Source organism: Ranitomeya imitator, chromosome 4 (assembly GCF_032444005.1).
Source record: "Ranitomeya imitator isolate aRanImi1 chromosome 4, aRanImi1.pri, whole genome shotgun sequence".
NCBI classification, from domain to species: domain Eukaryota; kingdom Metazoa; phylum Chordata; class Amphibia; order Anura; family Dendrobatidae; genus Ranitomeya; species Ranitomeya imitator.
This window is the reverse complement of record NC_091285.1, coordinates 7034772-7062157: the sequence shown is the minus strand read 5'-3', so window position 1 is coordinate 7062157 and position 27386 is coordinate 7034772. Positions and strand designations below refer to the sequence as shown.

General features: G+C 50.9%; 1 protein-coding gene across 4 annotated transcripts in view; it reads left to right on the top strand.

The window, feature by feature from the left end:
- The window catches only part of KIAA1549 (KIAA1549 ortholog), an 88553-nt gene that overhangs the window by 38534 nt on the left and 22633 nt on the right, over positions 1–27386 (top strand). The window contains exons 2-14 of one of the 4 annotated variants that reach the window (XM_069762842.1): positions 9005–11917; positions 12037–12125; positions 17274–17445; positions 17532–17662; positions 17754–17931; positions 22256–22315; positions 22604–22749; positions 23952–24129; positions 24208–24386; positions 24475–24683; positions 25050–25174; positions 25254–25447; positions 25587–25810. In XM_069762842.1, coding sequence (XP_069618943.1) covers positions 9005–11917; positions 12037–12125; positions 17274–17445; positions 17532–17662; positions 17754–17931; positions 22256–22315; positions 22604–22749; positions 23952–24129; positions 24208–24386; positions 24475–24683; positions 25050–25174; positions 25254–25447; positions 25587–25810 — 4798 coding nt within the window. Of the gene's footprint in view, positions 1–9004; positions 11918–12036; positions 12126–17273; positions 17446–17531; positions 17663–17753; positions 17932–22255; positions 22316–22603; positions 22750–23951; positions 24130–24207; positions 24387–24471; positions 24684–25046; positions 25175–25253; positions 25448–25586; positions 25811–27386 lie in introns of all 4 variants that reach the window. The other 3 variants (XM_069762840.1, XM_069762841.1, XM_069762838.1) reach the window with 3 other exon arrangements.

Genomic DNA, 27386 nt, shown 5'->3' with positions numbered 1-27386 from the left:
GTGCAGTGTATATATACAGGAGGAGTGGTACTGTGCAGTGTATATATACAGGAGGAGTGGTGCTGTGCAGTGTATATATACAGGAGGAGTGGTACTGTGCAGTGTATATATACAGGAGGAGTGGTACTGTGCAGTGTATATATACAGGAGGAGCGGTACTGTGCAGTGTATATATACAGGAGGAGCGGTACTGTGCAGTGTATATATACAGGAGGAGTGGTGCTGTGCAGTGTATATATACAGGAGGAGCGGTACTGTGCAGTGTATATATACAGGAGGAGTGGTACTGTGCAGTGTATATATACAGGAGGAGTGGTACTGTGCAGGGTATATATACAGGACAGGAGGAGTGGTACTGTGCAGTGTATATATACAGGAGGAGTGGTACTGTGCAGTGTATATATACAGGAGGAGCTGCACTGTGCAGGGTATATATACAGGAGGAGTGGTACTGTGCAGTGTATATATACAGGAGGAGAGGTACTGTGCAGTGTATATATACAGGAGGAGTGGTACTGTGCAGTGTATATATACAGGAGGAGTGGTACTGTGCAGTGTATATATACAGGAGGAGTGGTAATGTGCAGTGTATATATACAGGAGGAGTGGTACTGTGCAGTGTATATATACAGGAGTGGTACTGTGCAGTGTATATATACAGGAGGAGTGGTACTGTGCAGTGTATATATACAGGAGGAGTGGTACTGTGCAGTGTATATATACAGGAGGAGCGGTGCTGTGCAGTGTATATATACAGGAGGAGTAGTACTGTGCAGTGTATATATACAGGAGGAGTGGTACTGTGCAGTGTATATATACAGGAGGAGTGGTGCTGTGCAGTGTATATATACAGGAGGAGTGGTACTGTGCAGTGTATATATACAGGAGTGGTACTGTGCAGTGTATATATACAGGAGGAGTGGTACTGTGCAGTGTATATACAGGAGGAGTGGTGCTGTGCAGTGTATATATACAGGAGGAGTAGTACTGTGCAGTGTATATATACAGGAGGAGTGGTACTGTGCAGTGTATATATACAGGAGGAGTAGTACTGTGCAGTGTATATATACAGGAGGAGCTGCACTGTGCAGTGTATATATACAGGAGGAGTGGTACTGTGCAGTGTATATATACAGGAGGAGTGGTACTGTGCAGTGTATATATACAGGAGGAGTGGTACTGTGCAGTGTATATATACAGGAGGAGTGGTACTGTGCAGTGTATATATACAGGAGGAGTGGTACTGTGCAGTGTATATATACAGGAGGAGTGGTACTGTGCAGTGTATATATACAGGAGGAGTAGTACTGTGCAGTGTATATATACAGGAGGAGTGGTACTGTGCAGTGTATATATACTGGAGGAGTGGTACTGTGCAGTGTATATATACAGGAGGAGTGGTACTGTGCAGTGTATATATACAGGAGGAGCGGTGCTGTGCAGTGTATATATACAGGAGGAGCTGTGCTGTGCAGTGTGTATATATACAGGAGGAGTGGTACTGTGCAGTGTATATATACAGGAGGAGTAGTACTGTGCAGTGTATATATACAGGAGGAGCTGCACTGTGCAGTGTATATATACAGGAGGAGTGGTACTGTGCAGTGTATATATACAGGAGGAGTGGTACTGTGCAGTGTATATATACAGGAGGAGTGGTACTGTGCAGTGTATATATACAGGAGGAGTGGTACTGTGCAGTGTATATATACAGGAGGAGTGGTACTGTGCAGTGTATATATACAGGAGGAGTAGTACTGTGCAGTGTATATATACAGGAGGAGTGGTACTGTGCAGTGTATATATACAGGAGGAGTGGTACTGTGCAGTGTATATATACAGGAGGAGTGGTGCTGTGCAGTGTATATATACAGGAGGAGCGGTGCTGTGCAGTGTATATATACAGGAGGAGCGGTGCTGTGCAGTGTATATACAGGAGGAGTGGTACTGTGCAGTGTATACGGTTCTTGGTGCGGATCTTCGCCGTGTACGCGGCTTCTCGGTGGCTTCGGGGAATCTGTCGTCCTGGTTCCGGCTCCGCTGTTTTCTCCGCTCTGTGACTTTTCTTACAAACCCGATGAGACAGTGTGTGACTGCGGGGGTCTCCTCCGCTCTTTCGTCTGCACATTATGGGGTCGGCTCTTGTTGAGATGAATTCAGGCACAAATTCTGATGAAGTCTTTTATTTCTGATACAAAGAGGTAAAACCGCAGCAGAAACATCGTCCTGCGGCTGTAATGTGGGGGGGAACGCAGCTCCGGGCCTGATGGAGCCATGGGAGGGGGGCTGGTTTTAGAATTGTGCCCTCTAATGTGAATGCAGAATTATGAGCGCTGCTCTGGAGGTGACTGGATTACAAGGTCTGATGTGAATGCAGAATTATGAGCGCTGCTCTGGAGGTGACTGCTGTACAAGGTCTGATGTGAATGCAGAATTATGAGCGCTGCTCTGGAGGTGACTGCTGTACAAGGTCTGATGTGAATGCAGAAAATTATGAGCGCTGCTCTGGAGGTGACTGCTGTACAAGGTCTGATGTGAATGCAGAATTATGAGCGCTGCTCTGGAGGTGACTGGAGTACAAGGTCTGATGTGAATGCAGAATTATGAGCGCTGCTCTGGAGGTGACTGCTGTACAAGGTCTGATGTGAATGCAGAATTATGAGCGCTGCTCTGGAGGTGTGGAGTCCTATCTGACCGTCACACTTGCACGTTGACGCCGGTCTCGTCTCCTAGGGTGGTGGCCACTTCATCCTGTGACTGTCCCATAAATCCGGGCTGCGGTGTTCGCACTTTGCGCCGTCACCTCAGATATAATCAGCCGCTGTGAAGTGCGACTGCCAGACTGAAATCATCAAGAAACCAGCGAAGCGGCGGCGGCGTTACCGTGTAAAATAAGGACGTCGCTCCGCAAATGATCAGGTTGTTATGGCGACACAGCGAGTGTCATCCACCGGAGATGTCGGTCATGGTTGATGTAGAACACAAGCTGATTTAAAGGGCCGGTAACCCTCTGTGTCTGGAGGCTGTGGGCACCGTGTGTGGCCCTTTAAGGCTTTCACACATCAGTTTTTTGCTGTCAAGCACAATCCGGCGAATTGTGAAGGGAAAAAAAAAACGGATCCGGCAAAAGTTGCTGCCGGTTCCGTTTTTTCCTCATAGACTTGTATTAGCAACTGATGTCCTCACGTTTCATCCGTTTTTTTGCTGGATCCATCAAAAATTGGTTTTCCGGAGAAAACGGACATAGGAACGGTTTTTGTGTCCGTCGCCATCCGTCGTTGGCTACAATGGAAGCCTATGGCGACGGATTCTGTTTTTTATTTGAGCATGCTCAGATTGCATTTTGCATTCTGGTCTCCCTCCCCCCTTAGGATGCAATTAGCCGGATCAGCTACTTGGATCCGGCGAAAAAACGGATCCGTCGCATCAGTTTTTCACCATTTGTGAAGGATCCGTTTTTGTCAAAATTCGCAGTATTGACCCTGACGGCATCAGACATGGCGAGCGCATAGCATTACGCCGTGTGCCGCCTCTCCTCGGGGTCTTTGTTGTGGACACAATTCTCGCCATTCCGGAGAATGCGAGTCCTGTCGCTGGCCACCTGTCGCTATGAGGAAACGGATATTTACTGCCCCCCCCCCCCCCTCCCCCCCGAAACGCTGTAACTGGAGGTCTCCGCACACCGCCAGCAGTGCGAGGGTTAAGTGTTTATTGTGCGGCCGCCATTACTGCCATTATATTGCAATTTAGCCTTATATCTATGGTAACCTGCATTCAAGAGAAGACAACCAATCAGAAGAAAGGTTTCATTTTTTCAGGGAAGCCCAATATATGAAAGACTATTTCCCATTGGTTGCTATAGACAACTAGCAAGCAATCGAAATTTAGCTTTCATTTACTGACAAAATGGACGCCACTGACACGTTACCGTGGGCAACAAGAGTGTTCAGATTTTACGTACGATTATTTTTTATTGGATTATTACAAAGAGGAAATATTAAATCCATCACAGACCGCAGCAGTGTCTCGCTCTTCCCGCCCCCGTGTGGCCCTTCTCGCCCGTGTGGCCCTTCCCGCGTCGTGTGGCCCTTCTCGCCCGTGTGGCCCTTCTCGCCCGTGTGGCCCTTTTCGCCCGTATGGCCCTTCCCGCGCCGTGTGGCCCTTCTCGCCCGTGTGGCCCTTCTCGCCCGTGTGGCCCTTCCCGCGTCGTGTGGCCCTTCTCGCCCGTGTGGCCCTTCCCGCGTCGTGTGGCCCTTCTCGCCCCTCCCTCTTCGCCCATCTCACCCGTCTCCTGACGTCTTCTGCTGTTTTTGGCGATTTCCTTCTGAGGATTTTTTCGGTCCAAGGTGAGGCGTCTCTCGCTGTCTCTGCTGCGCCGCCATCTCAGCCCCCTGAAGAGGCCTCTGGGGGAGCGCGGTTTCCAGGAGACGATCAGATGAATATTAATGAGCCCTCCGTCTTTTCCTGCCATTTATCTCCCTCATCACCAAGAGCAAATCGATTTCTGAAAAAAAATGTCGTCCAGTGAAAATCCTAAATGCTCACACGTCGTAGAGCAAATGGCGAAAAATGTCGCCGTCACAGCTGGCGGTCAGAAATATCAGAAATGCCAGGAATGGGTCGTCATAAATCCGGGATTATAGACATCGGACGCATCTGTGGCGGCCGCAGAAAGCCCCGAATTCAGCCAGCTAAAAATGACAGCATGGCCCGAAATAGAATACACAGGGCGCAGCGATGGGTGTGAGAAACGCGCTGGTGGATTAACCGGATGGGACGCAGTGATGGGTGTGAAAAACGCGCTGGTGGATTAACCGGATGGGACGCAGCGATGGGTGTGAGAAACGCACTGGTGGATTAACCAGACAGGACGTAGCGATGGGTGTGAGAAACGCGCTGGTGGATTAACCGGGCGCAGCGATGGGTGTGAGAAACGCGCTGGTGGATTAACCGGATGGGACGCAGCAATGGGTGTGAGAAACACGCTGGTGGATTAACCGGACGTGACGCAGCGATGGGTGTGAGAAACGCGCTGGTGGATTAACCGGATGGGACGCAGCAATGGGTGTGAGAAACACGCTGGTGGATTAACCGGACGGGACGCAGCGATAGGTGTGAGAAACGCGCTGGTGGATTAACCGGACGGGACACAGTGATGGGTGTGAGAAACAAGTTGGTGGATTAACCGGGGGGCGCAGCAACTGGTGTGAGAAACGCGCTGGTGGATTAACTGTACGGGAGGCAGCGATGGGTGTGAGAAACGCGCTGGAGGATTAACCGGACGGGACGCAGCGATGGGTGTGAGAAATGCGCTGGTGGATTAACCAGAAGAAGCAATGGGTGAGAAACGCGCTGGTGGACTAACTGGATGGGACGCAGTGACGGGTGTCAGAAACGCGCTGGTGGATTAACCGGACGGGATGCAGCTATGGGTGTGAGAAATGCGCTGGTGGATTAACCAGAAGAAGCAATGGGTGAGAAACGCGCTGGTGGATTAACTGGATGGGACGCAGTGACGGGTGTCAGAAACGCGCTGGTGGATTAGCTGGACGGGACGCAGTGACGGGTGTGAGAAACACGCTGGCGGATTAACCGGACGGGACACAGCGATGGGTGTGAGAAACACGCTGGCGGATTAACCGGACGGGACACAGCGATGGGTGTGAGAAACGCGCTGGTGGATTAACTGGAAGGGACGCAGCGATGGGTGTGAGAAACGCGCTGGTGGATTAACCGGACGGGACGCAGCGATGGGTGTGAGAAACACGCTGGCGGATTAACCGGACGGGACACAGCGATGGGTGTGAGAAACGCGCTGGTGGATTAACTGGAAGGGACGCAGCGATGGGTGTGAGAAACGCGCTGGTGGATTAACCGGACGGGACGCAGCAATGGGTGTGAGAAACGCGCTGGTGGATTAGCCGGACGAGACGCAGCAATGGGTGTGAGAAACACGCTGGCGGATTAACCGGACGGGACACAGCGATGGGTGTGAGAAACGCGCTGGTGGATTAACTGGAAGGGACGCAGCGATGGGTGTGAGAAACGCGCTGGTGGATTAACCGGACGGGAGGCAGCGATGGGTGTGAGAAACGTGTTGGTGGATTAACCGGACGGGACACAGCGATGGGTGTGAGAAACGCACTGGTGGTTTAACCGGAAGAAGCAATAGGTGAGAAATGCGATGTATTGAAAGAACGCAGCGAAGGATGAGAAACGCAATGGTGGATTGATAGGACGCAGCGATGGGTGTGAGAAACGCGCTAAACTGAATCGGACACGACGCAGCGCTGGTATCAAACACTCCAGAGTGTGAATTGGGCAGGAAGCAGCAACAGGAGTGACAAAACCGCTTGTGTGAATCAGGAAAAGACGAAGTGATGGGTATTATCAACACTTTGGATGAATTGGAAGGAAGAAATGATGGAGGTGTAAAATGCACTGGGGAATAAATTGGTCAGGGTGGAGCGATGGATGTATGATATGTGCTGATGTATTTTTCAGGCAAAGTGTATGAAATGTGGCGAGCAGGGCCAAGTGATGGTGAATGAATCGGACAGGACAAAGCAATGGATGTTTTAAACTTACTGGACAAAGCTGTGTGAAATGCGCTGGAAATTAAACTGACGGGGAAGCTGAATGTGACACAATGTAGAGTATAAATCAGACAAAACAAAGTGATATGTATGAAACGCACTGGAATATGAGTTAGAGAGGTCAGATAAATAAATTACTAAAACGCCCTGCAGAATATGAAAACACGATGACGTGAATCGGACAGGACAAAGCAATGCATGTGTGGAGTATGAGTCCAACTAGAGAGGGAATGAGGTGTGTAAAACGCACTGGAGGATGAATCTGACAGGATGAAGCCATGGTTGTGTAAAATGCGCTGGAGTATGAACCTGACAGGAAGAAGCAGCGGTGGTTGTGTGAAACGCACTGGAGGATGAACCTGACAGGATGAAGGAGCTGTGGTTGTGTGAAACGCACTGGAGTATGAATATAACAGCATGAAGCAGTGGTGGTTGTGTGAAACGCACTGGATTATGAATATAACAGCATGAAGCAGCGGTGGTTGTGTGAAACGTACTGGAGAATGAATCTGACAGGATGAAGCAGCGGTGGTTGTGTGAAACGCACTGGAGTATGAATGTGACAGGATGAAGCAGCGGTGGTTGTGTGAAACGCGCTGGAGTATGAATGTGACAGGATGAAGCAGCGGTGGTTGTGTGAAATGCACTGGAGGATGAACCTGACAGGATGAAGCAGCGGTGGTTGTGTGAAACGCACTGGAGTATGAATATAACAGCATGAAGTAGTGGTGGCTGTGTGAAACGCGCTGGAGTATGAATGTGACAGGATGAAGCAGCGGTGGTTCTGTGAAACGCACTGGAGTATGAATATAACAGCATGAAGCAGCGGTGGTTGTGTGAAACGCACTGGAGGATGAACCTGACAGGATGAAGCAGCGGTGGTTGTGTGAAACGCACTGGAGTATGAATATAACAGCATGAAGCTGTGGTGGTTGTGTGAAACGCACTGGAGGATGAATCTGACAGGATGAAGCAGCGGTGGTTGTGTGAAACGCACTGGAGGATGAACCTGACAGGATGAAGCGGTGGTGGTTGTGTGAAACGCACTGGTGGATGAATCTGACAGGATGAAGGAGCGGTGGTTGGGTGAAGCACACTGGAGGATGAATCTGACAGGATGAAGCAGCGGTGGTTGTGTGAAACGCGCTGGAGGATGAACCTGACAGGATGAAGCAGCGGTGGTTGTGTGAAACGCACTGGAGTATGAATGTGACAGGATGAAGCAGCGGTGGTTGTGTGAAACGCACTGGTGGATGAATCAGACAGGATGAAGCGGTGGTTGTGTGAAACGCACTGGAGGATGAACCTGACAGGATGAAGCGGTGGTTGTGTGAAACGCACTGGAGTATGAATATAACAGCATGAAGCAGTGGTTGTGTGAAGCGCACTGGAGGATGAACCTGACAGGATGAAGCGGTGGTTGTGTGAAACGCACTGGAGTATGAATGTGACAGGATGAAGCAGCGGTGGTTGTGTGAAACGCACTGGTGGATGAATCAGACAGGATGAAGCGGTGGTTGTGTGAAACGCACTGGTGGATGAATCAGACAGGATGAAGCGGTGGTTGTGTGAAACGCACTGGAGTATGAATATAACAGCATGAAGCAGTGGTTGTGTGAAGCGCACTGGAGGATGAACCTGACAGGATGAAGCAGCGGTGGTTGGGTGAAGCGCACTGGAGTATGAATATAACAGCATGAAGCAGTGGTTGTGTGAAACGCACTGGAGTATGAACCTGACAGGATGAAGCAGCGGTGGTTGTGTGAAACGCACTGGCGTATTAATCTGACAGGATAACAGTGGGTAAAACGTTGGTAATTGCATCTGATAGGACGTCACCATTTTTTTTAATGATAGGGAAGCATTATTATTACGTGATGATCAACTATTGTATTATATTTCTTATTTATTTCTTTACTTGTCTCAATGTTTTTACTATTCTAATTATTGAAATTTAAAGGGGCGGTGCACCTCAGTATGACCAAGTGTACTCACCAACCGGTTTTCCGTAGGTCCTTGTCTACTACCACCTGGGTTTCTCACTGATCTCTGAGCTTCTTCCACCTGGAACAGGCATTTGACTGCTGCAGCCAATCACTTCCTACAGCAATGACCTTTACATCTCCATCGTCACCAGTGATTGGCTACAGCAATTCATACGACCAGAATAGATGTTTGTACATCGCGTTTTGGTAGCACAGACCAGACACATGACCATTCCACCCAATCACTGGCTACAGTCGCCATTGATTGACTGCAGCAATCACATACCAGTCTACGGTGGAGGAAGGAAGCTTGTAGGCCAGTGGGACCCCCAGAGACAGGACAAGAGTAGTGGGGTGGGATCGATGTTACTTGTTTTTTTCTATTATTACGATTTCCTCATTGTGTTTTTGCTTTTCTTGCAGTCGTCCACTTCGGTCCCCTGCTCCTGAAAGTAGATGAAGACTCCACCGTAACCAAAAATGCTTCAGTCCCAGAAGAGAGAGTCCAGGACGTTTATCCCGTAACCATTTCCTCAAATGACCTGGCACCTTCAGAAACCATCGCCCATCAGCTCCCAGATTCACAACCTGTCATTGAACCCACCCGGACCCCGTGGCCTTTGTCCGATGACGTCGTCTTAAGTCCGAGCCTTTCCACATCTTCGTTGTTATCCTTGGCTTCAGTTCTGGGAGACCTCGCGACGACTCAGCTTTCTGAGATGTACGACGCCCGCTCTGATACCACGGAGCTGTATTCTGGTGTTTACATCACAACTTCTTCTGTTGCCCTGGAACAGAGTGTAAATATGGCATCGCAAGGTCCTATAGAAGACGATGTGACGGTTCCACCGCCAGATACTTTCTACCAAACTCCATGGGCCACGGAAACGCTTCCAATATTCATTGAAGATGGAGAAGCAGTCACCTCGAGCTTCACCTTGAAAAGCACCAAATCTGGGCAGCCCCCTACAGATTTCTACTTTGGCTCCTCGATAGAAGTGTCAATGGTTTCACGTAGCACACCAGCCATCTCTGCCACATCTTGGCCGGCTACCCCTGTGGAGAGTATAATGCCAAGTATGACCGATACTCAAGAGGTTACCAGCACTGCTACCAAATATCCTTTGTCTAGTATCTTCTCGGATTTAGGTTTTCTTACCTTGCAGGATTCCACCACCAGCCCCAACGAGGCTATATCCGTCACATCTCCATTATATGAAACGTCATACTTTCATGACCCAGAAATCTCGTCTAGTTCTCTCCAAAGCTCAGTGCCCACTGACATTTCTGAGATGTGGTCCACCACAGGCACCGACGTTACCTACACTCAGTGGTGGTCAGAGGATTATGTAGAAACCATCAGCATTCAAACCTCAGGGTTTCCTGGAGATCTTCTTCCGACCAGCCTCATCACCAGCCAGAAGACCTCTTTAGTTGATGTTCTGGATTCTGTTTTGTCTTCTCTCCCGACCCCCTTCGTCTCTTCACTTTATACAGATCTTACGGACTCTTCGGTACTTCTCACCAACATTGTTGATTCTACGGAAGTCCTCGCAACCTTGGTGTCTTCAGTCCCGAGCTCAGAAAATGAGACCCGTTGGGTTTCTTTATTAGAGTCTACTATAATGCCTTCACTGCTTATCTCATCAATTACCTCTATCCATCTGGACAATTTTTCTACTACAGAAATATCTTCCCCGTACCTGATAAAAAGTTCAATATATGAACCTTTGAACACAGTTGAAGCTCCTGCATTTGTGCCAACAGAGTCTGGCATGTACTTCCCTCCAACCGCATCTCTTTCTGTGGAGTCTAAATACTTTACCTTAGTATCCACCCTGGATCCCGATGGCCTCTTCTCTTCATCAGTGGAAGAAATGGCAGTGTCCTCCTCACCATTGGCGTCCAGTCACGTATCTGCATATGAACCTCAGGACTCATCGTCTGTACTTTCAATATCTAAATCCATGTTCAGTACTCCCTTGTCGGAGTTTTACTCTACGACCATACGTGAAACGATAAGCATGGAGGTCATGCCATTGAATTCCACTTCCTTTCCATCACCATCGAGCGTTGACTGGACTGAGAACTTTTCGTCTGAGTTCACGGAGTTCTGGGGGTCCACCATCATGACGTCGAGTGTCTTCTATACCTCAAGTACCGGTGCTACCTCTCTGCTGCCTTTACCGTCGTCATCTGCACTGAATGCCACCACATATGCCTTGCCCGCCTCTTCCTTTGGTTTTGATCACACCATTAGTGCTTTGGTTGAGGAAGTTCTTCCGACCTCTTTATTCACCTTGGTTCAAAGCATGACTTTATCTCCGGAGTCAGATTCCTCGCGGTTCTTTACTTCACTCTTTTCAGTTACTACTTTGGTGCCACCCGATTTTACTGCTGCCCCGAGCATGCCACCCACCTCTGCCATCAGTTTGGAATCTACTGTTGACTATGTGGCCACAGCCAGCCAAACGTCCACATATCCAACGTCTACAGTTAGTGTGCCGTGGAGCTCACAGCCGTCTTCAAGTCCGGTGTTCCTTCCGACTACTCCACAAACTTCAGACGTCCAGCCTTCTCCATCACCAACCCAACCTGTCACCACTATTGGTGCCATCACCAGACCAAGTGCTGACCCTTCCCCATCCCAATCTGTCACCACTGTAGGCACTACTGCCTCGCCAAGCGCCCACTTTTTCACAACTCTACCTATCACCACTACAGGCACCACTGCCTCGCCAAGTGCCCACCCTTCCCCAACTCTACCTACCACCACTACAGGCACCACTGCCTCGCCAAGTGCCCACCCTTCCCCAACTCTACCTGTCACCACTACAGGCACCACTGCCTCGCCAAGTGCCCACCCTTCCCCAACTCTACCTACCACCACTACAGGCACCACTGCCTCGCCAAGTGCCCACCCTTCCCCAACTCTACCTGTCACCACTACAGGCACCACTGCCTCGCCAAGTGCCCACCCTTCCCCAACTCTACCTGTCACCACTACAGGGACCACTGCCTCGCCAAGTGCCCACCCTTCCCCAACTCTACCTGTCACCACTACAGGGACCACTGCCTCGCCAAGTGCCCAACCCTTCACCACCAACCCACCAAGTTCTTCCACACCAGCAGCTATCACCCATAACATCCTAGACACAACCACTCCACAAGTAACTACCACCACCATCATCACTCTGGGAGCTACGACAGTAACCTCCACCCTGACCGCACCGGTGACTCCTCCTTCCGGACTCACAGCTACAACCACAGTGGCCACCACAAGGCCGAGCTTCGTGTGTGATGTGTCCAATCCGGAACCTTATCTGGTGACTGTCGGTGAGTCCGGTTGTGCCAGGATTATACTGCTCTTCCAGAGCTTAATTCTTTCACTCTGTCCTGCTCTGCCTCTGTCGTGTATTCTGCATCTCTAACGATCCTGTGTATTTGTATTTCAGTTTTATCGCGAGGATCAAATATTGAGAACGTCACCGAAACCATCAAGAAAACACTAACCGTGCACTTCAACCGATCTGTGGAGCTAGAGGTGAGTAATGAAATGTGAAGGAGCAGTGCAACTCCGAGACCCCAACAGCAGAATAGTGAGTGCTGCTCTGGAGTATAATACAGGAGGTAACTCAGGATCAGTAATGTAATGTATGTACACAGTGACTGCACCAGCAGAATAGTGAGTGCAGCTCTGGAGTATAATACAGGATGTAACTCAGGATCAGTAATGTAATGTATGTACACAGTGACTGCACCAGCAGAATAGTGAGTGCAGCTCTGGAGTATAATACAGGATGTAACTCAGGATCAGTAATGTAATGTATGTACACAGTGACTGCACCAGCAGAATAGGGAGTGCAGCTCTGGAGTATAATACAGGATGTAACTCAGGATCAGTAATGTAATGTATGTACACAGTGACTGCACCAGCAGAATAGTGAGTGCAGCTCTGGGGTATAATACAGGATGTAACTCAGGATCAGTAATGTAATGTATGTACACAGTGACTGCACCAGCAGAATAGTGAGTGCAGCTCTGGGGTATAATACAGGAGGTAACTCAGGATCAGTAATATAATGTATGTACACAGTGACTGCACCAGCAGAATAGTGAGTGCAGCTCTGGAGTATAATACAGGATGTAACTCAGGATATGTAATGTATGTACACAGTGACTGCACCAGCAGAATAGTGAGTGCAGCTCTGGAGTATAATACAGGATGTAACTCAGGATCAGTAATGTAATGTACACAGTGAGTGCACCAGCAGAATAGTGAGTGCAGCTCTGCAGTATAATACAGGATGTAACTCAGGATCAGTAATGTAATGTATGTACACAGTGACTGCACCAGCAGAATAGTGAGTGCAGCTCTGGAGTATAATACAGGATGTAACTCAGGATCAGTAATGTAATGTATGTACACAGTGACTGCACCAGCAAAATAGTGAGTGCAGCTCTGGGGTATAATACAGGATGTAACTCAGGATCAGTAATGTAATGTATGTACATAGTGACTGCACCAGCAGAACAGTGAGTGCAGCTCTGCAGTATAATACAGGATGTAACTCAGGATCAGTAATGTAATGTATGTACACAGTGACTGCACCAGCAGAATAGTGAGTGCAGCTCTGGAGTATAATACAGGATGTAACTCAGGATCAGTAATGTAATGTATGTATACAGTGACTGCACCAGCAGAATAGTGAGTGCAGCTCTGGAGTATAATACAGGATGTAACTCAGGATCAGTAATGTTATGATTATTGCAGTGTGAGGAATACTCCCTTCATCCGTGATGTTGGTGCGACAGGTTGTGTATGAAGTTGGAGTTGTCCCTGCCGTGTTTCTCCCCCTCCTCGCCTCTATTTACAGTCAGAAGTGTCAGAACGGCTCCAGTGATAAATGCGTCACATTGTGACAGCGCAGTGATCTGCATGGGGGAGAGAGGGCAGCTCCATGACCACAGCTGAGGGTTCGTTACTCTGTATCCTGCTGTAACAGGCTATCAGGGCAGGAGAGGGATTGTGCCGTTGCAGAGTGTTGCCTTACCCCAGTAAAGGTTTTCAGTCACTGACAGCAAGAAGAGATCTTGATAATAGTGAGCAATGGCGCTGTAAAGACTGATAGAAAGTGACAGAAGTTTCCTCCATGATGGTGGCCAGGGAAGAAGATGCGGGTGATGCCCCTGTATCCCCTCAGAACAGATGTACGCCTCCGGCCTGACACCCCCGATCTCACAGATCACAGCACTTCCACCGCGCTCCGCCTGGGAATAACCTCAGATCATCTCCCATCTATAATTCATCAGCGGACGGATACAGAAAATGTCAGATAAATTATAGATCAGAGTCTCCGCTTATCCCCAGCTCCATTCACCAGGAGCGCAGCACAGGAGCGGCCGCAGCAGCACAGAGTATGTCAGGAGAAGAGCGTGCTGATCTGGAGAGAAGTGGTACATATGAGGAGCAGGGTTCTCAGCAGCACAGAGTATGTCAGGAGAAGAGCGTGCTGATCTGGAGAGAAGTGGTACATATGAGGAGCAGGGTTCTCAGCAGCACAGAGTATGTCAGGAGAAGAGCGTGCTGATCTGGAGAGAAGTGGTACATATGAGGAGCAGGGTTCTCAGCAGCACAGAGTATGTCAGGAGAAGAGCGTGCTGATCTGGAGAGAAGTGGTACATATGAGGAGCAGGGTTCTCAGCAGCACAGAGTATGTCAGGAGAAGAGCGTGCTGATCTGGAGAGAAGTGGTACATATGAGGAGCAGGGTTCTCAGCAGCACAGAGTATGTCAGGAGAAGAGCGTGCTGATCTGGAGAGAAGTGGTACATATGAGGAGCAGGGTTCTCAGCAGCACAGAGTATGTCAGGAGAAGAGCGTGCTGATCTGGAGAGAAGTGGTACATATGAGGAGCAGGGTTCTCAGCAGCACAGAGTATGTCAGGAGAAGAGCGTGCTGATCTGGAGAGAAGTGGTACATATGAGGAGAAGGGTTCTCAGCAGCACAGAGTATGTCAGGAGAAGAGCGTGCTGATCTGCAGAGAAGTGGTACATATGAGGAGCAGGGTTCTCAGCAGCACAGAGTATGTCAGGAGAAGAGCGTGCTGATCTGGAGAGAAGTGGTGCTTATGAGGAGCAGAGTTCTCAGCAGCACAGAGTATGTCAGGAGAAGAGCGTGCTGATCTGGAGAGAAGTGGTACATATGAGGAGCAGGGTTCTCAGCAGCACAGAGTATGTCAGGAGAAGAGCGTGCTGATCTGGAGAGAAGTGGTGCTTATGAGGAGCAGGGTTCTCAGCAGCACAGAGTATGTCAGGAGAAGAGCGTGCTGATCTGGAGAGAAGTGGTACATATGAGGAGCAGGGTTCTCAGCAGCACAGAGTATGTCAGGAGAAGAGCGTGCTGATCTGGAGAGAAGTGGTACATATGAGGAGCAGGGTTCTCAGCAGCACAGAGTATGTCAGGAGAAGAGCGTGCTGATCTGGAGAGAAGTGGTGCTTATGAGGAGCAGAGTTCTCAGCAGCACAGAGTATGTCAGGAGAAGAGCGTGCTGATCTGGAGAGAAGTGGTACATATGAGGAGCAGGGTTCTCAGCAGCACAGAGTATGTCAGGAGAAGAGCGTGCTGATCTGGAGAGAAGTGGTGCTTATGAGGAGCAGGGTTCTCAGCAGCACAGAGTATGTCAGGAGAAGAGCGTGCTGATCTGGAGAGAAGTGGTGCTTATGAGGAGCAGGGTTCTCAGCAGCACAGAGTATGTCAGGAGAAGAGCGTGCTGATCTGGAGAGAAGTGGTACATATGAGGAGCAGGGTTCTCAGCAGCACAGAGTATGTCAGGAGAAGAGCGTGCTGATCTGGAGAGAAGTGGTACATATGAGGAGCAGAGTTCTCAGCAGCACAGAGTATGTCAGGAGAAGAGTGCTGACATTGTAGAGGTCACAGCAGGGAATTATTTTTTCCACCTTCTTGGTGACTGTTGCCTGATGCTGCAGATTCTCGGTTTCCCTTCCCGTCTCCCGGGTTCTCTGCATTTACTGTTTTGTGTCCGCTGGTAGCAACAACTATTCCCAGAGAGACTGATGGAGAGATGCAGAGGTAGCACCGAAGGGGGAAAGAAGTAGCACCGAAGGGGGGCAGAGGATAAGTGAGATACAGAGGTAGCCTCGGAGAGGGACAGCGTGGGGGTTACAGCACGGTACAGAGGTAGCCTCGGAGAGGGACGGTGTGGGGGTTACAGCACGGTACAGGGGTAGCCTCGGAGAGGGACAGTGTGGGGGTTACAGCACGGTACAGAGGTACCCTCAGAGAGGGACGGTGTGGGGGTTACAGCACGGTACAGAGGTAGCCTTGGAGAGGGACGGGTGTGGGGGTTACAGCACGGTACAGAGGTAGCCTCGGAGAGGGACGGAGTGGGGGTTACAGCACGGTACAGCGGTAGCCTCAGAGAGGGCCAGTGTGGGGGTTACAGCACGGTACAGAGGTAGCCTCGGAGAGGGACGGTGTGGGGGTTACAGCACGGTACAGAGGTAGCCTCGGAGAGGGACGGTGTGGGGGTTACAGCACGGTACAGAGGTAGCCTCGGAGAGGGACGGTGTGGGGGTTACAGCACGGTACAGAGGTAGCCTCGGAGAGGGACGGTGTGGGGGTTACAGCACGGTACAGAGGTAGCCTCGGAGTGGGACGGCGTGGGGGTTACAGCACGGTACAGAGGTAGCCTCGGAGAGGGACGGCGTGGGGGTTACAGCACGGTACAGAGGTAGCCTCGGAGAGGGACGGTGTGGGGGTTACAGCACGGTACAGAGGTAGCCTCGGAGAGGGACGGTGTGGGGGTTACAGCACGGTATAGAGGTAACCTCAGAGAGGGCTAGTGTGGGGGTTACAGCACGGTACAGAGGTAACCTCAGAGAGGGACGGTGTGGGGGTTACAGCACGGTACAGAGGTAGCCTCGGAGAGGGACGGGTGTGGGGGTTACAGCACGGTACAGAGGTAGCCTCGGAGAGGGACGGCGTGGGGGTTACAGCACGGTACAGAGGTAGCCTCGGAGAGGGACGGTGTGGGGGTTACAGCACGGTACAGAGGTAGCCTCGGAGAGGGACGGGTGTGGGGGTTACAGCACGGTACAGAGGTAACCTCGGAGAGGGACGGTGTGGGGGTTACAGCACGGTACAGAGGTAACCTCAGAGAGGGACGGTGTGGGGGTTACAGCACGGTACAGAGGTAGCCTTGGAGAGGGACGGGTGTGGGGGTTACAGCACGGTACAGAGGTAGCCTTGGAGAGGGACGGTGTGGGGGTTACAGCACGGTACAGAGGTAGCCTTGGAGAGGGACGGTGTGGGGGTTACAGCACGGTACAGAGGTAGCCTCGGAGAGGGACGGTGTTGGGGTTACAGCACGGTACAGAGGTAGCCTCGGAGAGGGACGGTGTGGGGGTTACAGCACGGTACAGAGGTAGCCTCGGAGAGGGACGGCGTGGGGGTTACAGCACGGTACAGAGGTAGCCTCGGAGAGGGACGGTGTGGGGGTTGAGGTTCCGGATTATAATCCCGTAGTGGACCCGTCCGACCCTTATTCCGGCCTATGAGCTGGTTGCATTGTATTCTGAGGTGCAGGAGGTGACCCCTGCAGGTGGGCGCTGGTACTGCAGGACATACGGTTGTGCCCGCGGTGATGTTCTGTTTCGTTCTCTTGCTCGCAGGTCTTTTCCATGGCGGACAGCTACTCGTTCATGGTGACGTCCGGGCCGCTCGTGTACACCGCCATCGCCGTTGATGGCGTCCTGAGTGGTCTTGTGATGGGAAGATTTCCCCCCATCCTTTCCCTGCAGACCACATTCATGGGGATAGATCTGAGGTTCCACGTCCAGACCGGTAAGACTGTACTACAACTCCCAGCATGCCGCGCCCCCACACTGCATCTCACCTTTCTGACGGCAGCGCCATCTTCCCACCTGCAGTGCTGCAATTTGTGCCGCAGTCTGTGGACATCAGACTCTGCACGTTTAGTGAACAGATGCAGAAAGGGTTAACGCTGGCGCTGTCCGAGGCCCGGAGACTGCGCCAGGAGAGCGCGAATTTCACCGTCCAGGTGAGTGCTGTGCTCGGTGACCCCCGGCTTTACCCTGCAGCGCTGCTTCAATAAGGGGGCGGGGCTGTCACGTGTATTGGCCGTCCTGCAGGTGGTGAACATCAGCGCCTCGCGGCTCGGGAGCGGGAAGGCCCCAGTGACCGTCACCTACGCGGTGCGGGAGCGCGGCGGCTTCATCAACGGCTCCGACGTCAGCGGCCAACTGCGCAACCTGAGCCTGGTGGAGTTCAGCTTCTTCCTGGGGTTCCCTGTGAAGCAGATCGCCGAGCGTGAGTGTGCACACCCTACTGACGGCCTGGGCTGTCCGCAGCTCTGGAGGTGACTGGAGGATAAGGCGAGATGTGACTGCAGCTCTGGAGGTGACTGGAGGATAAGACATGATGTAACAGCAGAATAGTGAGTGCAGCTCTGGAGGTGACTGGAGGATAAGACATGATGTAACAGCAGAATAGTGAGTGCAGCTCTGGAGGTGACCGGAGGATAATACATGATGTAACAGCAGAATAGTGAGTGCAGCTCTGGAGGTGACTGGAGGATAAGACATGATGTAACAGCAGAGTAGTGAGTGCAGCTCTGGAGTGACTGGAGGATAAGGCGAGATGTGACTGCAGAATAGTGAGTTCAGCTCTGGAGTGACTGGAGGATAAGGCGAGATGTGACTGCGTCTCTGGAGGTGACTGGAGGATAAGGCGAGATGTGACTGCGGCTCTGGAGGTGACTGGAGAATAAGGCGTGATGTGACTGCAGAATAGTGAGTGCAGCTCTGGAGGTGACTGGAGGATAAGACATGATGTGACTGCAGAATAGTGAGTGCAGCTCTGGAGGTGACCGGAGGATAAGACATGATGTAACACCACAATAGGGACTGCAGCTCTGGAGGATAAGGCGTGATGTAACTGCAGAATAGTGAGTGCAGCTCTGGAGGTGACTGGAGGATAAGACACGATGTAACAGCAGAATAGTGAGTGCAGCTCTGGACGTGACTGGAGGATAATACATGATGTAACAGCAGAATAGTGAGTGCAGCTCTGGAGGTTAAGACATGATGTAACAGCAGAATAGTGAGTGTAGCTCTGGAGGTGACCGGAGGATAATACATGATGTAACAGCAGAATAGTGGGTGCAGCTCTGGAGGTGACTGGAGGATAAGACATGATGTAACAGCAGAGTAGTGAGTGCAGCTCTGGAGGTGACTGGAGGATAAGACATGATGTAACAGCAGAATAGTGACTGCAGCTCTGGAGGTGACTGGAGGATAAGACATGATGTAACAGCAGAATAGTGAGTGCAGCTCTGGAGGTGACGCGCTGCGGAGTGATGTAATTCTTCCCTCCACTGTCATGGACACCAAAAGCAGAAGAACTACTATAGGGATCGGGTACTGTACAACCCCCTACTCCAGGGCTACAGTGGCATGTAAAAGTTTGTGCACCCTGGTCACAATTACTGTTATTATGAACAGGTAAGCAGGTTGCAGAACACATGTCTGTTGTATTTTACTCAAAAACAAATATACAGCTCTGGCAAAAATGAAGAGACCCCTGCAGAATGTTCAGTTTGTCTGATTTTCCTCTTTATATTTTTGAGTAAAATGTAAATTGTTCTTTTATTCTATGAACTACTGACTACATGTCTCCGAAGTTCCCAGCAATACATTTTGTATTTATTTTCTGAAAATGAGAAATGGTCAAAATAACAAAAAAATTCAGACCTCAAATAATGCAAAAAACCCCAAGCTCCTAATGATTTAGAAACAACAATACTAATGTTTTATCCCAGGAAGAGATCAGAAATCAATATTGTGTGGAATAACCATGATTGTTAATCCCAGCTCCCTGCGTCTCGGCAGCTTTCCTCCAGTCTCTCACTGCTCCTGGTACAATAATGTCGGCCGTTCTTCTCTGTGTGATGTCTTGTGACTATCCATCATCCTCCTGATTACATTCCAGAGGTTTTCAGTGGGGTTCAGGTCTGGAGATTGGGCGGCCATGACAGGGATGTGATGTGGTGGTCTCTTCATTTTTGCCAGAGCTGTATATTGTCATTTTTTCACACTTTTAAATTTCCGAAAAGGAAAATGGGCTGATGCAAAAGTTTTGGCTCCCCTGGAGATTTTTGTTCTCCAGTAACTTTGACCGAGAGTTCAGCCTTAATTAGCCTGTTAGGGTTATGACTCGTTCACTATCATCGTTAGGAAAGGCCAGATGATGGAAATTTCCCAGCTTTATAAAAACCCAGCCTCCACTAACCTTGCGCCAAAAACCAGCAGTCATGGGGTCTTTTAAGCAGCTGCTGAGCACTCCGAGAGTGTCGGAGACCCACAAAGCAGGAGAAACCTATAAGACGATAAAGTGTTCACAAGTTGCCCTTTCCACAAATCAAAATGTAATTAAAAAATGGCCGTTACCAGGAACAGTGGCGGTCACGATAATGTCTGGAAGACCAAGCAAAATTTCAGTGAGAGCTGCTCTTAGGATTGCAAGAGAGGCAAATCAGACCGCCCCGTTGACTGCCGAAGACCTACAGAAAAACTTATCAGACTCTGGAGTTGTGGTACATTGTTCTACTGTTCAGAGACACCTGCACAAATATGGCCTTCATTGAAGAGTCATCAGAAGAAAACCTCTCCTGTGTCCTCACCATAAAATTCAGTGTCAGAAGTATGCAAAAGAAAATCTTGACAAGCTTGATACATTATGGAAACAAGTCCTGTGGACAATGAGGATAAAATAGAAATCTGGGGCCACAATGATCAGAGGTATGTGTGTAGAAAAAAGGGCCAGGATTTCAGGATAAGAACATCACGCCAACCATTAAGCATGTGGGTGGATCAATCATGCTTTTGGGGCTGTGCTGCAGCCAATGGTAGGGGGAACATTTCTCGGGTACTGGGAAGAATGGATTCAATGAGAATTCAACAAATTCTTGGTGCAAACCTAACACAATCTGTAAAAAAGGGGAAGATGAGAAGAGGATGGCTTCTACACATGGAGAATGTTCCTAAACACACGTCACAATACACGACCTCAAAAGGTGCAAGATGAGGGGTTTACAATGGCCCTCACAGTCCCCTGATCTAACATCATTGACAATCTGTGGCTACACCTGAAAATAGCAGAGGAAGGAAGACGACCCACGAGTCTCACAGAACTGGAGGAATTCTCCAAGGAAGAAGGGAGGGAAATCCCTCACACAAGAATAGGAAGACTCTAGTCTGGCAATAATGTTACATCTGTCTAGAAAAGCTGCAGTTCGCCCCCAGGTGTTAATATGTATTTCCAGGGACAAGTAGACTTCTGTCTCCAATCTCACCAGGGGTCCTGCTGGAAGCCAAGAAGAAAGATAACATTTGACACCTCCTAGCTCTTGCAAGAGAGATGTTAATTACGGCCTGATAGTATCTCTGTGAGGATCTCAGGAGAAGATAATATATTCATTGGGGGCGTGGCTGTGGTCCAATCAAAAAACAAGCAATTATGATATTTACCTGAGGGGCTGGTCTAGAAACCTGACCTCCAGACCAAAGCTATAAAAAGGGCTGTATACAGAGAATTGTGTTCACATAATGGGGGCAGCCTGAGAAGCTGGTGTGATCCAATCTACATTCGTCCTACCCTCAGGAAGCAGAAAGCAGACTACCAGTTAAATAATTTATGTAAGTTTCTCCTGTTTATTTTTATACTGTTTTGCATAAGTTGTATGTCTTTTTATTATCATATTTTTATACCTTTTCTTACTGTAAGCACTGAACCTTTTTGTATTAAAGTTTAAAACTTTAACAAGTTGAACCTTGAATGTTCTAAAAGAATCCATAGCCTAAAGGTGTGTGAGCCTTATGAGTGGTAGACATTATTGGTATTAATAGTCCGGGACCCAGCGCCCATGTATTCGGTGAGTGGTGGCAGCGTGTATGAGCGGGTGTGTGGCCTGGGTCGGTGTGTGATTTATGCTCCCATTACAGCATAGGACATAGTTTGAATGCTGGACTGAGAGGGGAGATAGATTAACCCTTGCAGGCACAACCCCAAGTCACGTGCTGAGAGCGGGTACGTGACAAATTAGTGACACCACAGAGAAGGGATCCGTGACAGTCCCATTTTGCTTTTTGTAATTTTTGCAGTGTAAAAGATAAAAATATGTAGATTTCCTCAAAAAAAAAGGCAATGTGTATCTTCAGGCCTTTCAGAGATTTTCATCTTCAACTTAACTGTTCATAATAACAGGAATTTTGACCAGGGGTGCCCAAACTTTTACATTCCACTGTGTAACCCCCTCGATCAGGACTACCCTCCCTCGATCAGGATTGTGGCCCCCTCGATCAGAGCTATTACGGCCCCCTAGATCAGGACCCCAGCCCCCTCCATCAGGACCCCACCCTCTCCATCAGGACTACTGCCCCCTTCCTGCGGTGTGAGAAGAGTTGTCATTGATGCTGATCGCTCCCATTCACTGACAGCAAGTAGAGATCCTGGGCCGGAGATACGGGCACCGGTACTATAGTGCTGTGATGGGAGGGCGGCGATCTGACAACCACACGCAGTAGTCACGGTCTGCGCGGTAGTCGGTGACTTTGTTTCTGTGTTTTCCACCCAGCGTCCACGTATCCTCAGCTCGACATCTCCCCACTCCTGAAGGATTCCTGGCTCCGGACAAGTAAGTAGAACGGTCACTGCACCTCACTCCTCTCCATAAATACTCTGTGCTGCTGCTCTACCCTGCGCTTGTAGTGTAATGTTAAGTATGGAGCTTCCTGCAATATCAGATCGCTCCCTTCCTGAAATACTCTGTGCTGCTGGGATTCTTTCTCTTACTATGTAACTCTGTTGCATGGTGTCACACCCGCCGCTCCTGTAACACTCTGTGCTGCTGGGTGCCCTCTCTGCACGTCCACCAGCGCTGCGCCTGTCACTTCCGCGTGTCTGATCTCTCTCTTCTTGTCAGTTCTGCTCGGAGTCCAGGAGCAGCAGCTGCAGGACGAGACGTTCCAGACCGAGATGGAGCGGAAACTCGCCCAGATCATCAGCGAGGCCACATCACAAAAACGCCGGTGGAAGAGGGCGAGCTACGCTGGGAGCACCACAGTACAGGTGAGCGGAAAGCCAGTGATGTCATCAGCAGGGGCGGGACTGTAACAGTATATGAATGATGACGTCAGCAGAGGCGGGACTGTGCCAACATATGAATGATTTCATCAGCAGGGGCGGGACTGTAACATTATATGAATTACGTCAGCAGGGGCGGGGACCGTAACAACATAATATGAATGACGTCATGAGCAGGGGCGGGACTGTAACAGCATTATATGAATTACGTCATCAGCAGGGGCAGGACTGCAACAACATGAATGATGTCATCAGCAGGGGTGGGACTCTGACAACATATGAATGACATCAGCAGGGGCGGGACTGTGATTATATGAATAACGCCATCAGCAGGGGTGGGACTGCAACAACATGAATGACTTCGTCAGCAGGGGCGGGACTGAGACAACATATGAATGATGTCATCAGCAGGGGCGGGACAGCGACAACATATGAATGACATCAGCAGTGGCGGGACTGTAACAACATTATATGAATGACGTCATCAGCAGGGGTAGGACTGCAACAACATGAATGACTTCATCAGCAGGGGCGGGACTGTGACAACATATGAATGATGTCATCAGCAGGGTTGGGACAGCGACAACATATGAATGACATCAGCAGGGGCGGGACTGTAACAACATTATATGAATGACGTCATCGGCAGGGGCGCGACTGTGACATTATACATCAGTGATGTCACCAGTAGGGGACGGGGCTGTGACATACATGCAGGAGCTGCTCACAAAATGAGAATTTCAAAGTGAATTTATTTCAGTTCTTGTACAAAAAGTGAATCTCCTATATTCTATAGTCATTACACACAGTGATCTAATTCACGTGTTTATTTCTGTTAATGAAGATTATTGCTTGCAGTCAATGAAGGCGGGCTTTGACATTATATGAGTGATGTCACTAGTAGGAGGCGGGGCTTTGACAATATATCAGTGATGTCACCACTAGGGGTTGGGGCTGTGGCATTGTTATATCAGTGGTGTCACCAGTAGGGGGGTGGGGCTGTGACATAATACTTAAGTGATGTCACCAGTAGGAGGTGGGGCTTTGACATAATGAGTGATGTCACCAGTAGGAGGCGGGGCTTTGACATGAGTGTCACCAGTAGGGGGTGGTGCTGACATTGTGGTATCAGTGATGTCACCGTCGGGGGCGGAGCTTGACCCTCGTCACACTCTATTTCCCCGCAGGTGGTCAATGTCTCCCGTCTCGATGGTCAGGATGACCCGGTCCAGCTGGTGTACTTTATCGAGGATCAGTACGGCGTGCGCTTGGCTGCAGACAAGGCCTCCAGTCTGATTAACGAGGTGAACATCCAGCGAGCGGCCATCATCCTGGGGTATCGCCTACAGGGCGTGGTGGCACAACGTGAGTGACGGGTTAGTGATGGAGGCGGCAGCAATGAGCCGCCTCCGCCCGGGACTCAGGTCTCCCCTGTCTCTGCAGCTCTTAACCAGCCGGCAGAGGCGGATCGGCAGGCGCAGAACCTGTGGATCATCGTTGGAGTGGCTGTGCCGGTGCTGGTGGTGACCGTCATCATCGTCATCCTGTACTGGAAGTTGTGCCGCACGGACAAGCTGGACTTCCAGCCCGACACCATAAGCAACTTACAGCAGAGACAGAAGGTGAGAGCGGGGTCACTGGTCCCACCCTAATGTCTGCTCCTGTGGTCACCTCTGTCCTTGCTGATCACGTGACTCTGATTGTCAGCAGCTCCAGGCTCCCAACGTTAAAGGCTTTGACTTTGCCAAGCAGCACCTGGGACAGCACAATAAAGATGAGGTTCTGGTGGTGCATGAGCCGCCCCCTCCGGTGCTGCATGGGCCTCTCAAAGATTCCACTCCCTCTGAAAATGGCGACATCCCGACCCCCAGGTCCAAGTGCTCCACTAAACCCAACAAGATCGGTCGCCATCGCAGCAGGTGAGGAGTGTCAGGCTGCTCTGGGGGCTCCAGGCTGCTCGGGGGGGGGGCTCCAGGCTGCTCGGGGAGGGGGGCTCCAGGCTGCTCGGGGAGGGGGGCTCCAGGCTGCTCGGGGAGGGGGGCTCCAGGCTGCTCGGGGAGGGGGGCTCCAGGCTGCTCTGGGGGGCTCCAGGCTGCTCTGGGGGGCTCCAAGCTGCTTCGGGGGGCTCCATTCTGCTCTCTGGGCTCCAGGCCGCTTGGGGGGCTTTATTCTGCTTGGGGGCTCCATTCTGCTCGGGGGGGGGGGGGGGGGGGGGGCTACAGGCTGCTCGGGGGGGGGGGCCAGGATGTCAGATAGTTTTGATATTTCTATACTTCATCCAGTAGGGTCACCCCCTCCGACGCAGGATCCACTGCCAGCGAACCATCCAGCGGGAAGGAGTCTGGAGAGGAGGGTCCAAGACCCTCCGCTCCACCGCAGGAAACCAGACTGCGACCCACCGGTAAAGGGGGTAAGTTTAGTGGGTTGGGTCTTGTGATATCACTGGATATCCGGTAGCGTCCTGTACATTGTAACGTCATTCCCGGCAGAGATCCCGGCGTTGGGCAGCGGGCCCGAGCAGCACTCCTCGGCGTCCATCTTTGAACACGTCGATCGCATGTCGCGTTCCTCCGAGGCCAGCCGGCGGCTGCCCAGCAAGATTCAGCTCATCGCCATGCAGCCGATGGCGGCTCTGCCCATGCATGGGCTGTCCACGGCGGAGCGGGAAGTGGAGGCAAATAAGGTAAACAGACAGGAGCGACGCTCTGCAGCTGACAGAGCGGAGAACCAGTAAAGCACCTTGGGGAACCATAGCGCAAGAGACGGCCGCTCTGTAGTTGTGGCGCCTGTGGCCCCTGACGTCTCATCTCTGTTCTGCGCAGATTCAGACCACGTTACGGCACAAGTCGGAGATCGAGCATCACCGCAATAAGATCCGACTGCGCGCCAAGAGGAAGGGGCACTACGAGTTCCCCCTGGTGGACGTGGTGGGCATGACGGACACCAAGGAGCGGCAGCGCATGTACCGCAGGGCACAGATGCAGTTCGATAAGATCCTGGACCCCGTGCTGGGCGTCCCAACTGTGTTCATAGAGCCGCGCAAGAGGTGACACTGAACTCCTCCACCTGCTGAGACCGCGAACAACCTCAAACACTTGTTGTCCCTTTTGACGCCTTCTGTGTAGACTCTTTCCCCCTTGCCCGCCCAGTTAAGCGCCCCCCCCTACTTTCAGGCTACCACCCACCCACTCATTCAGGCTCCTCCCCTCACCCCTCTCGTTCAGGCTCCTCCCCTCACCCCTCTCGTTCAGGCTCCTCCCCTCACCCCTCTTGCTAAGGCTTCTCTCTTCCCCTTTTGTTCAGGCTTTCCCCCACTCTTCCAGGCTCCTCCCCTCACCCCTCTCGTTCAGGCTCCTCCCCTCACCCCTCTCGTTCAGGCTCCTCCCCTCACCCCTCGTTCAGGCTCCTCCCCTCACCCCTCTCGTTCAGGCTCCTCCCCTCACCCCTCTCGTTCAGGCTCCTCCCCTCACCCCTCTCGTTCAGGCTCCTCCCCTCACCCCTCGTTCAGGCTCCTCCCCTCACCCCTCGTTCAGGCTCCTCCCCTCACCCCTCGTTCAGGCTCCTCCCCTCACCCCTCTCATTCAGGCTCCTCCTCTCACCCCTCTCGTTCAGGCTCCTCCCCTCACCCCTCGTTCAGGCTCCTCCCCTCACCCCTCGTTCAGGCTCCTCCCCTCACCCCTCGTTCATGCTCCTCCCCTCACCCCTCGTTCAGGCTCCTCCCCTCACCCCTCTCATTCAGGCTCCTACCCTCACCCCTCTTGTTAAGGCCTCTCTCTTCCCCCTCTTGTTCAGGCTTTCCCCCACTCTTCCAGGCTCCTCCCCTCACCCCTCTCATTCAGGCTTTCCCTGTTATGTTTGCTAATGACAGGTGTTATGAAGGCAATCCAGAAACACAGTGTGCTTAGCGATCAGAGCGCACACAGTGATCTGACAAATACCCAAAAATACAAGAACGAGCTCTGAGACGTGGAAACTCTGTAGACTGCACACCTGATCCTATCCTAAACACAACTAAAAGCGGCTGTGGATTGCGCCTAACAACTACCTAGGCAACTCGGCACAGACTAAGAAACTAGCTAGCCTGAAGATAGAAAAAAAGGCCTGACTTGCCCCAGAGAAATTCCCCAAAGGAAAAGGCAGCCCCCCACATATAATGACTGTGAGTAAGATGAAAAGACAAAACGTAGGGATGAAATAGATTCAGCAAAGTGGGGCCCGATATTCTAGGACAGAGCGAGGACAGTAAAGCGAACTTTGCAGTCTACAAAAAACCCTAAAGCAAAACCACGCAAAGGGGGCAAAAAAAAAACCCACCGTGCCGAACTAACGGCACGGCGGTACACCCTTTGCGTCTCAGAGCTACCAGCAAAACAAAAGACAAGCTGGACAGAAAAAAAGCAACAAAAAAGCAAAAGGCACTTAGCTATACAGAGCAGCAGGTCACAGGAACAATCAGGAGAAGCTCAGATCCAACACTGAAACATTGACAAGGAGCAAGGATAGCAGCATCAGGCGGAGTTAAGTAATGAAGCAGTTAACGAGCTCACTAGAACACCTGAGGGAGGAAGCTCAGAAGCTGCAGTACCACTTGTGACCACAGGAGTGAATTCAGCCACAGAATT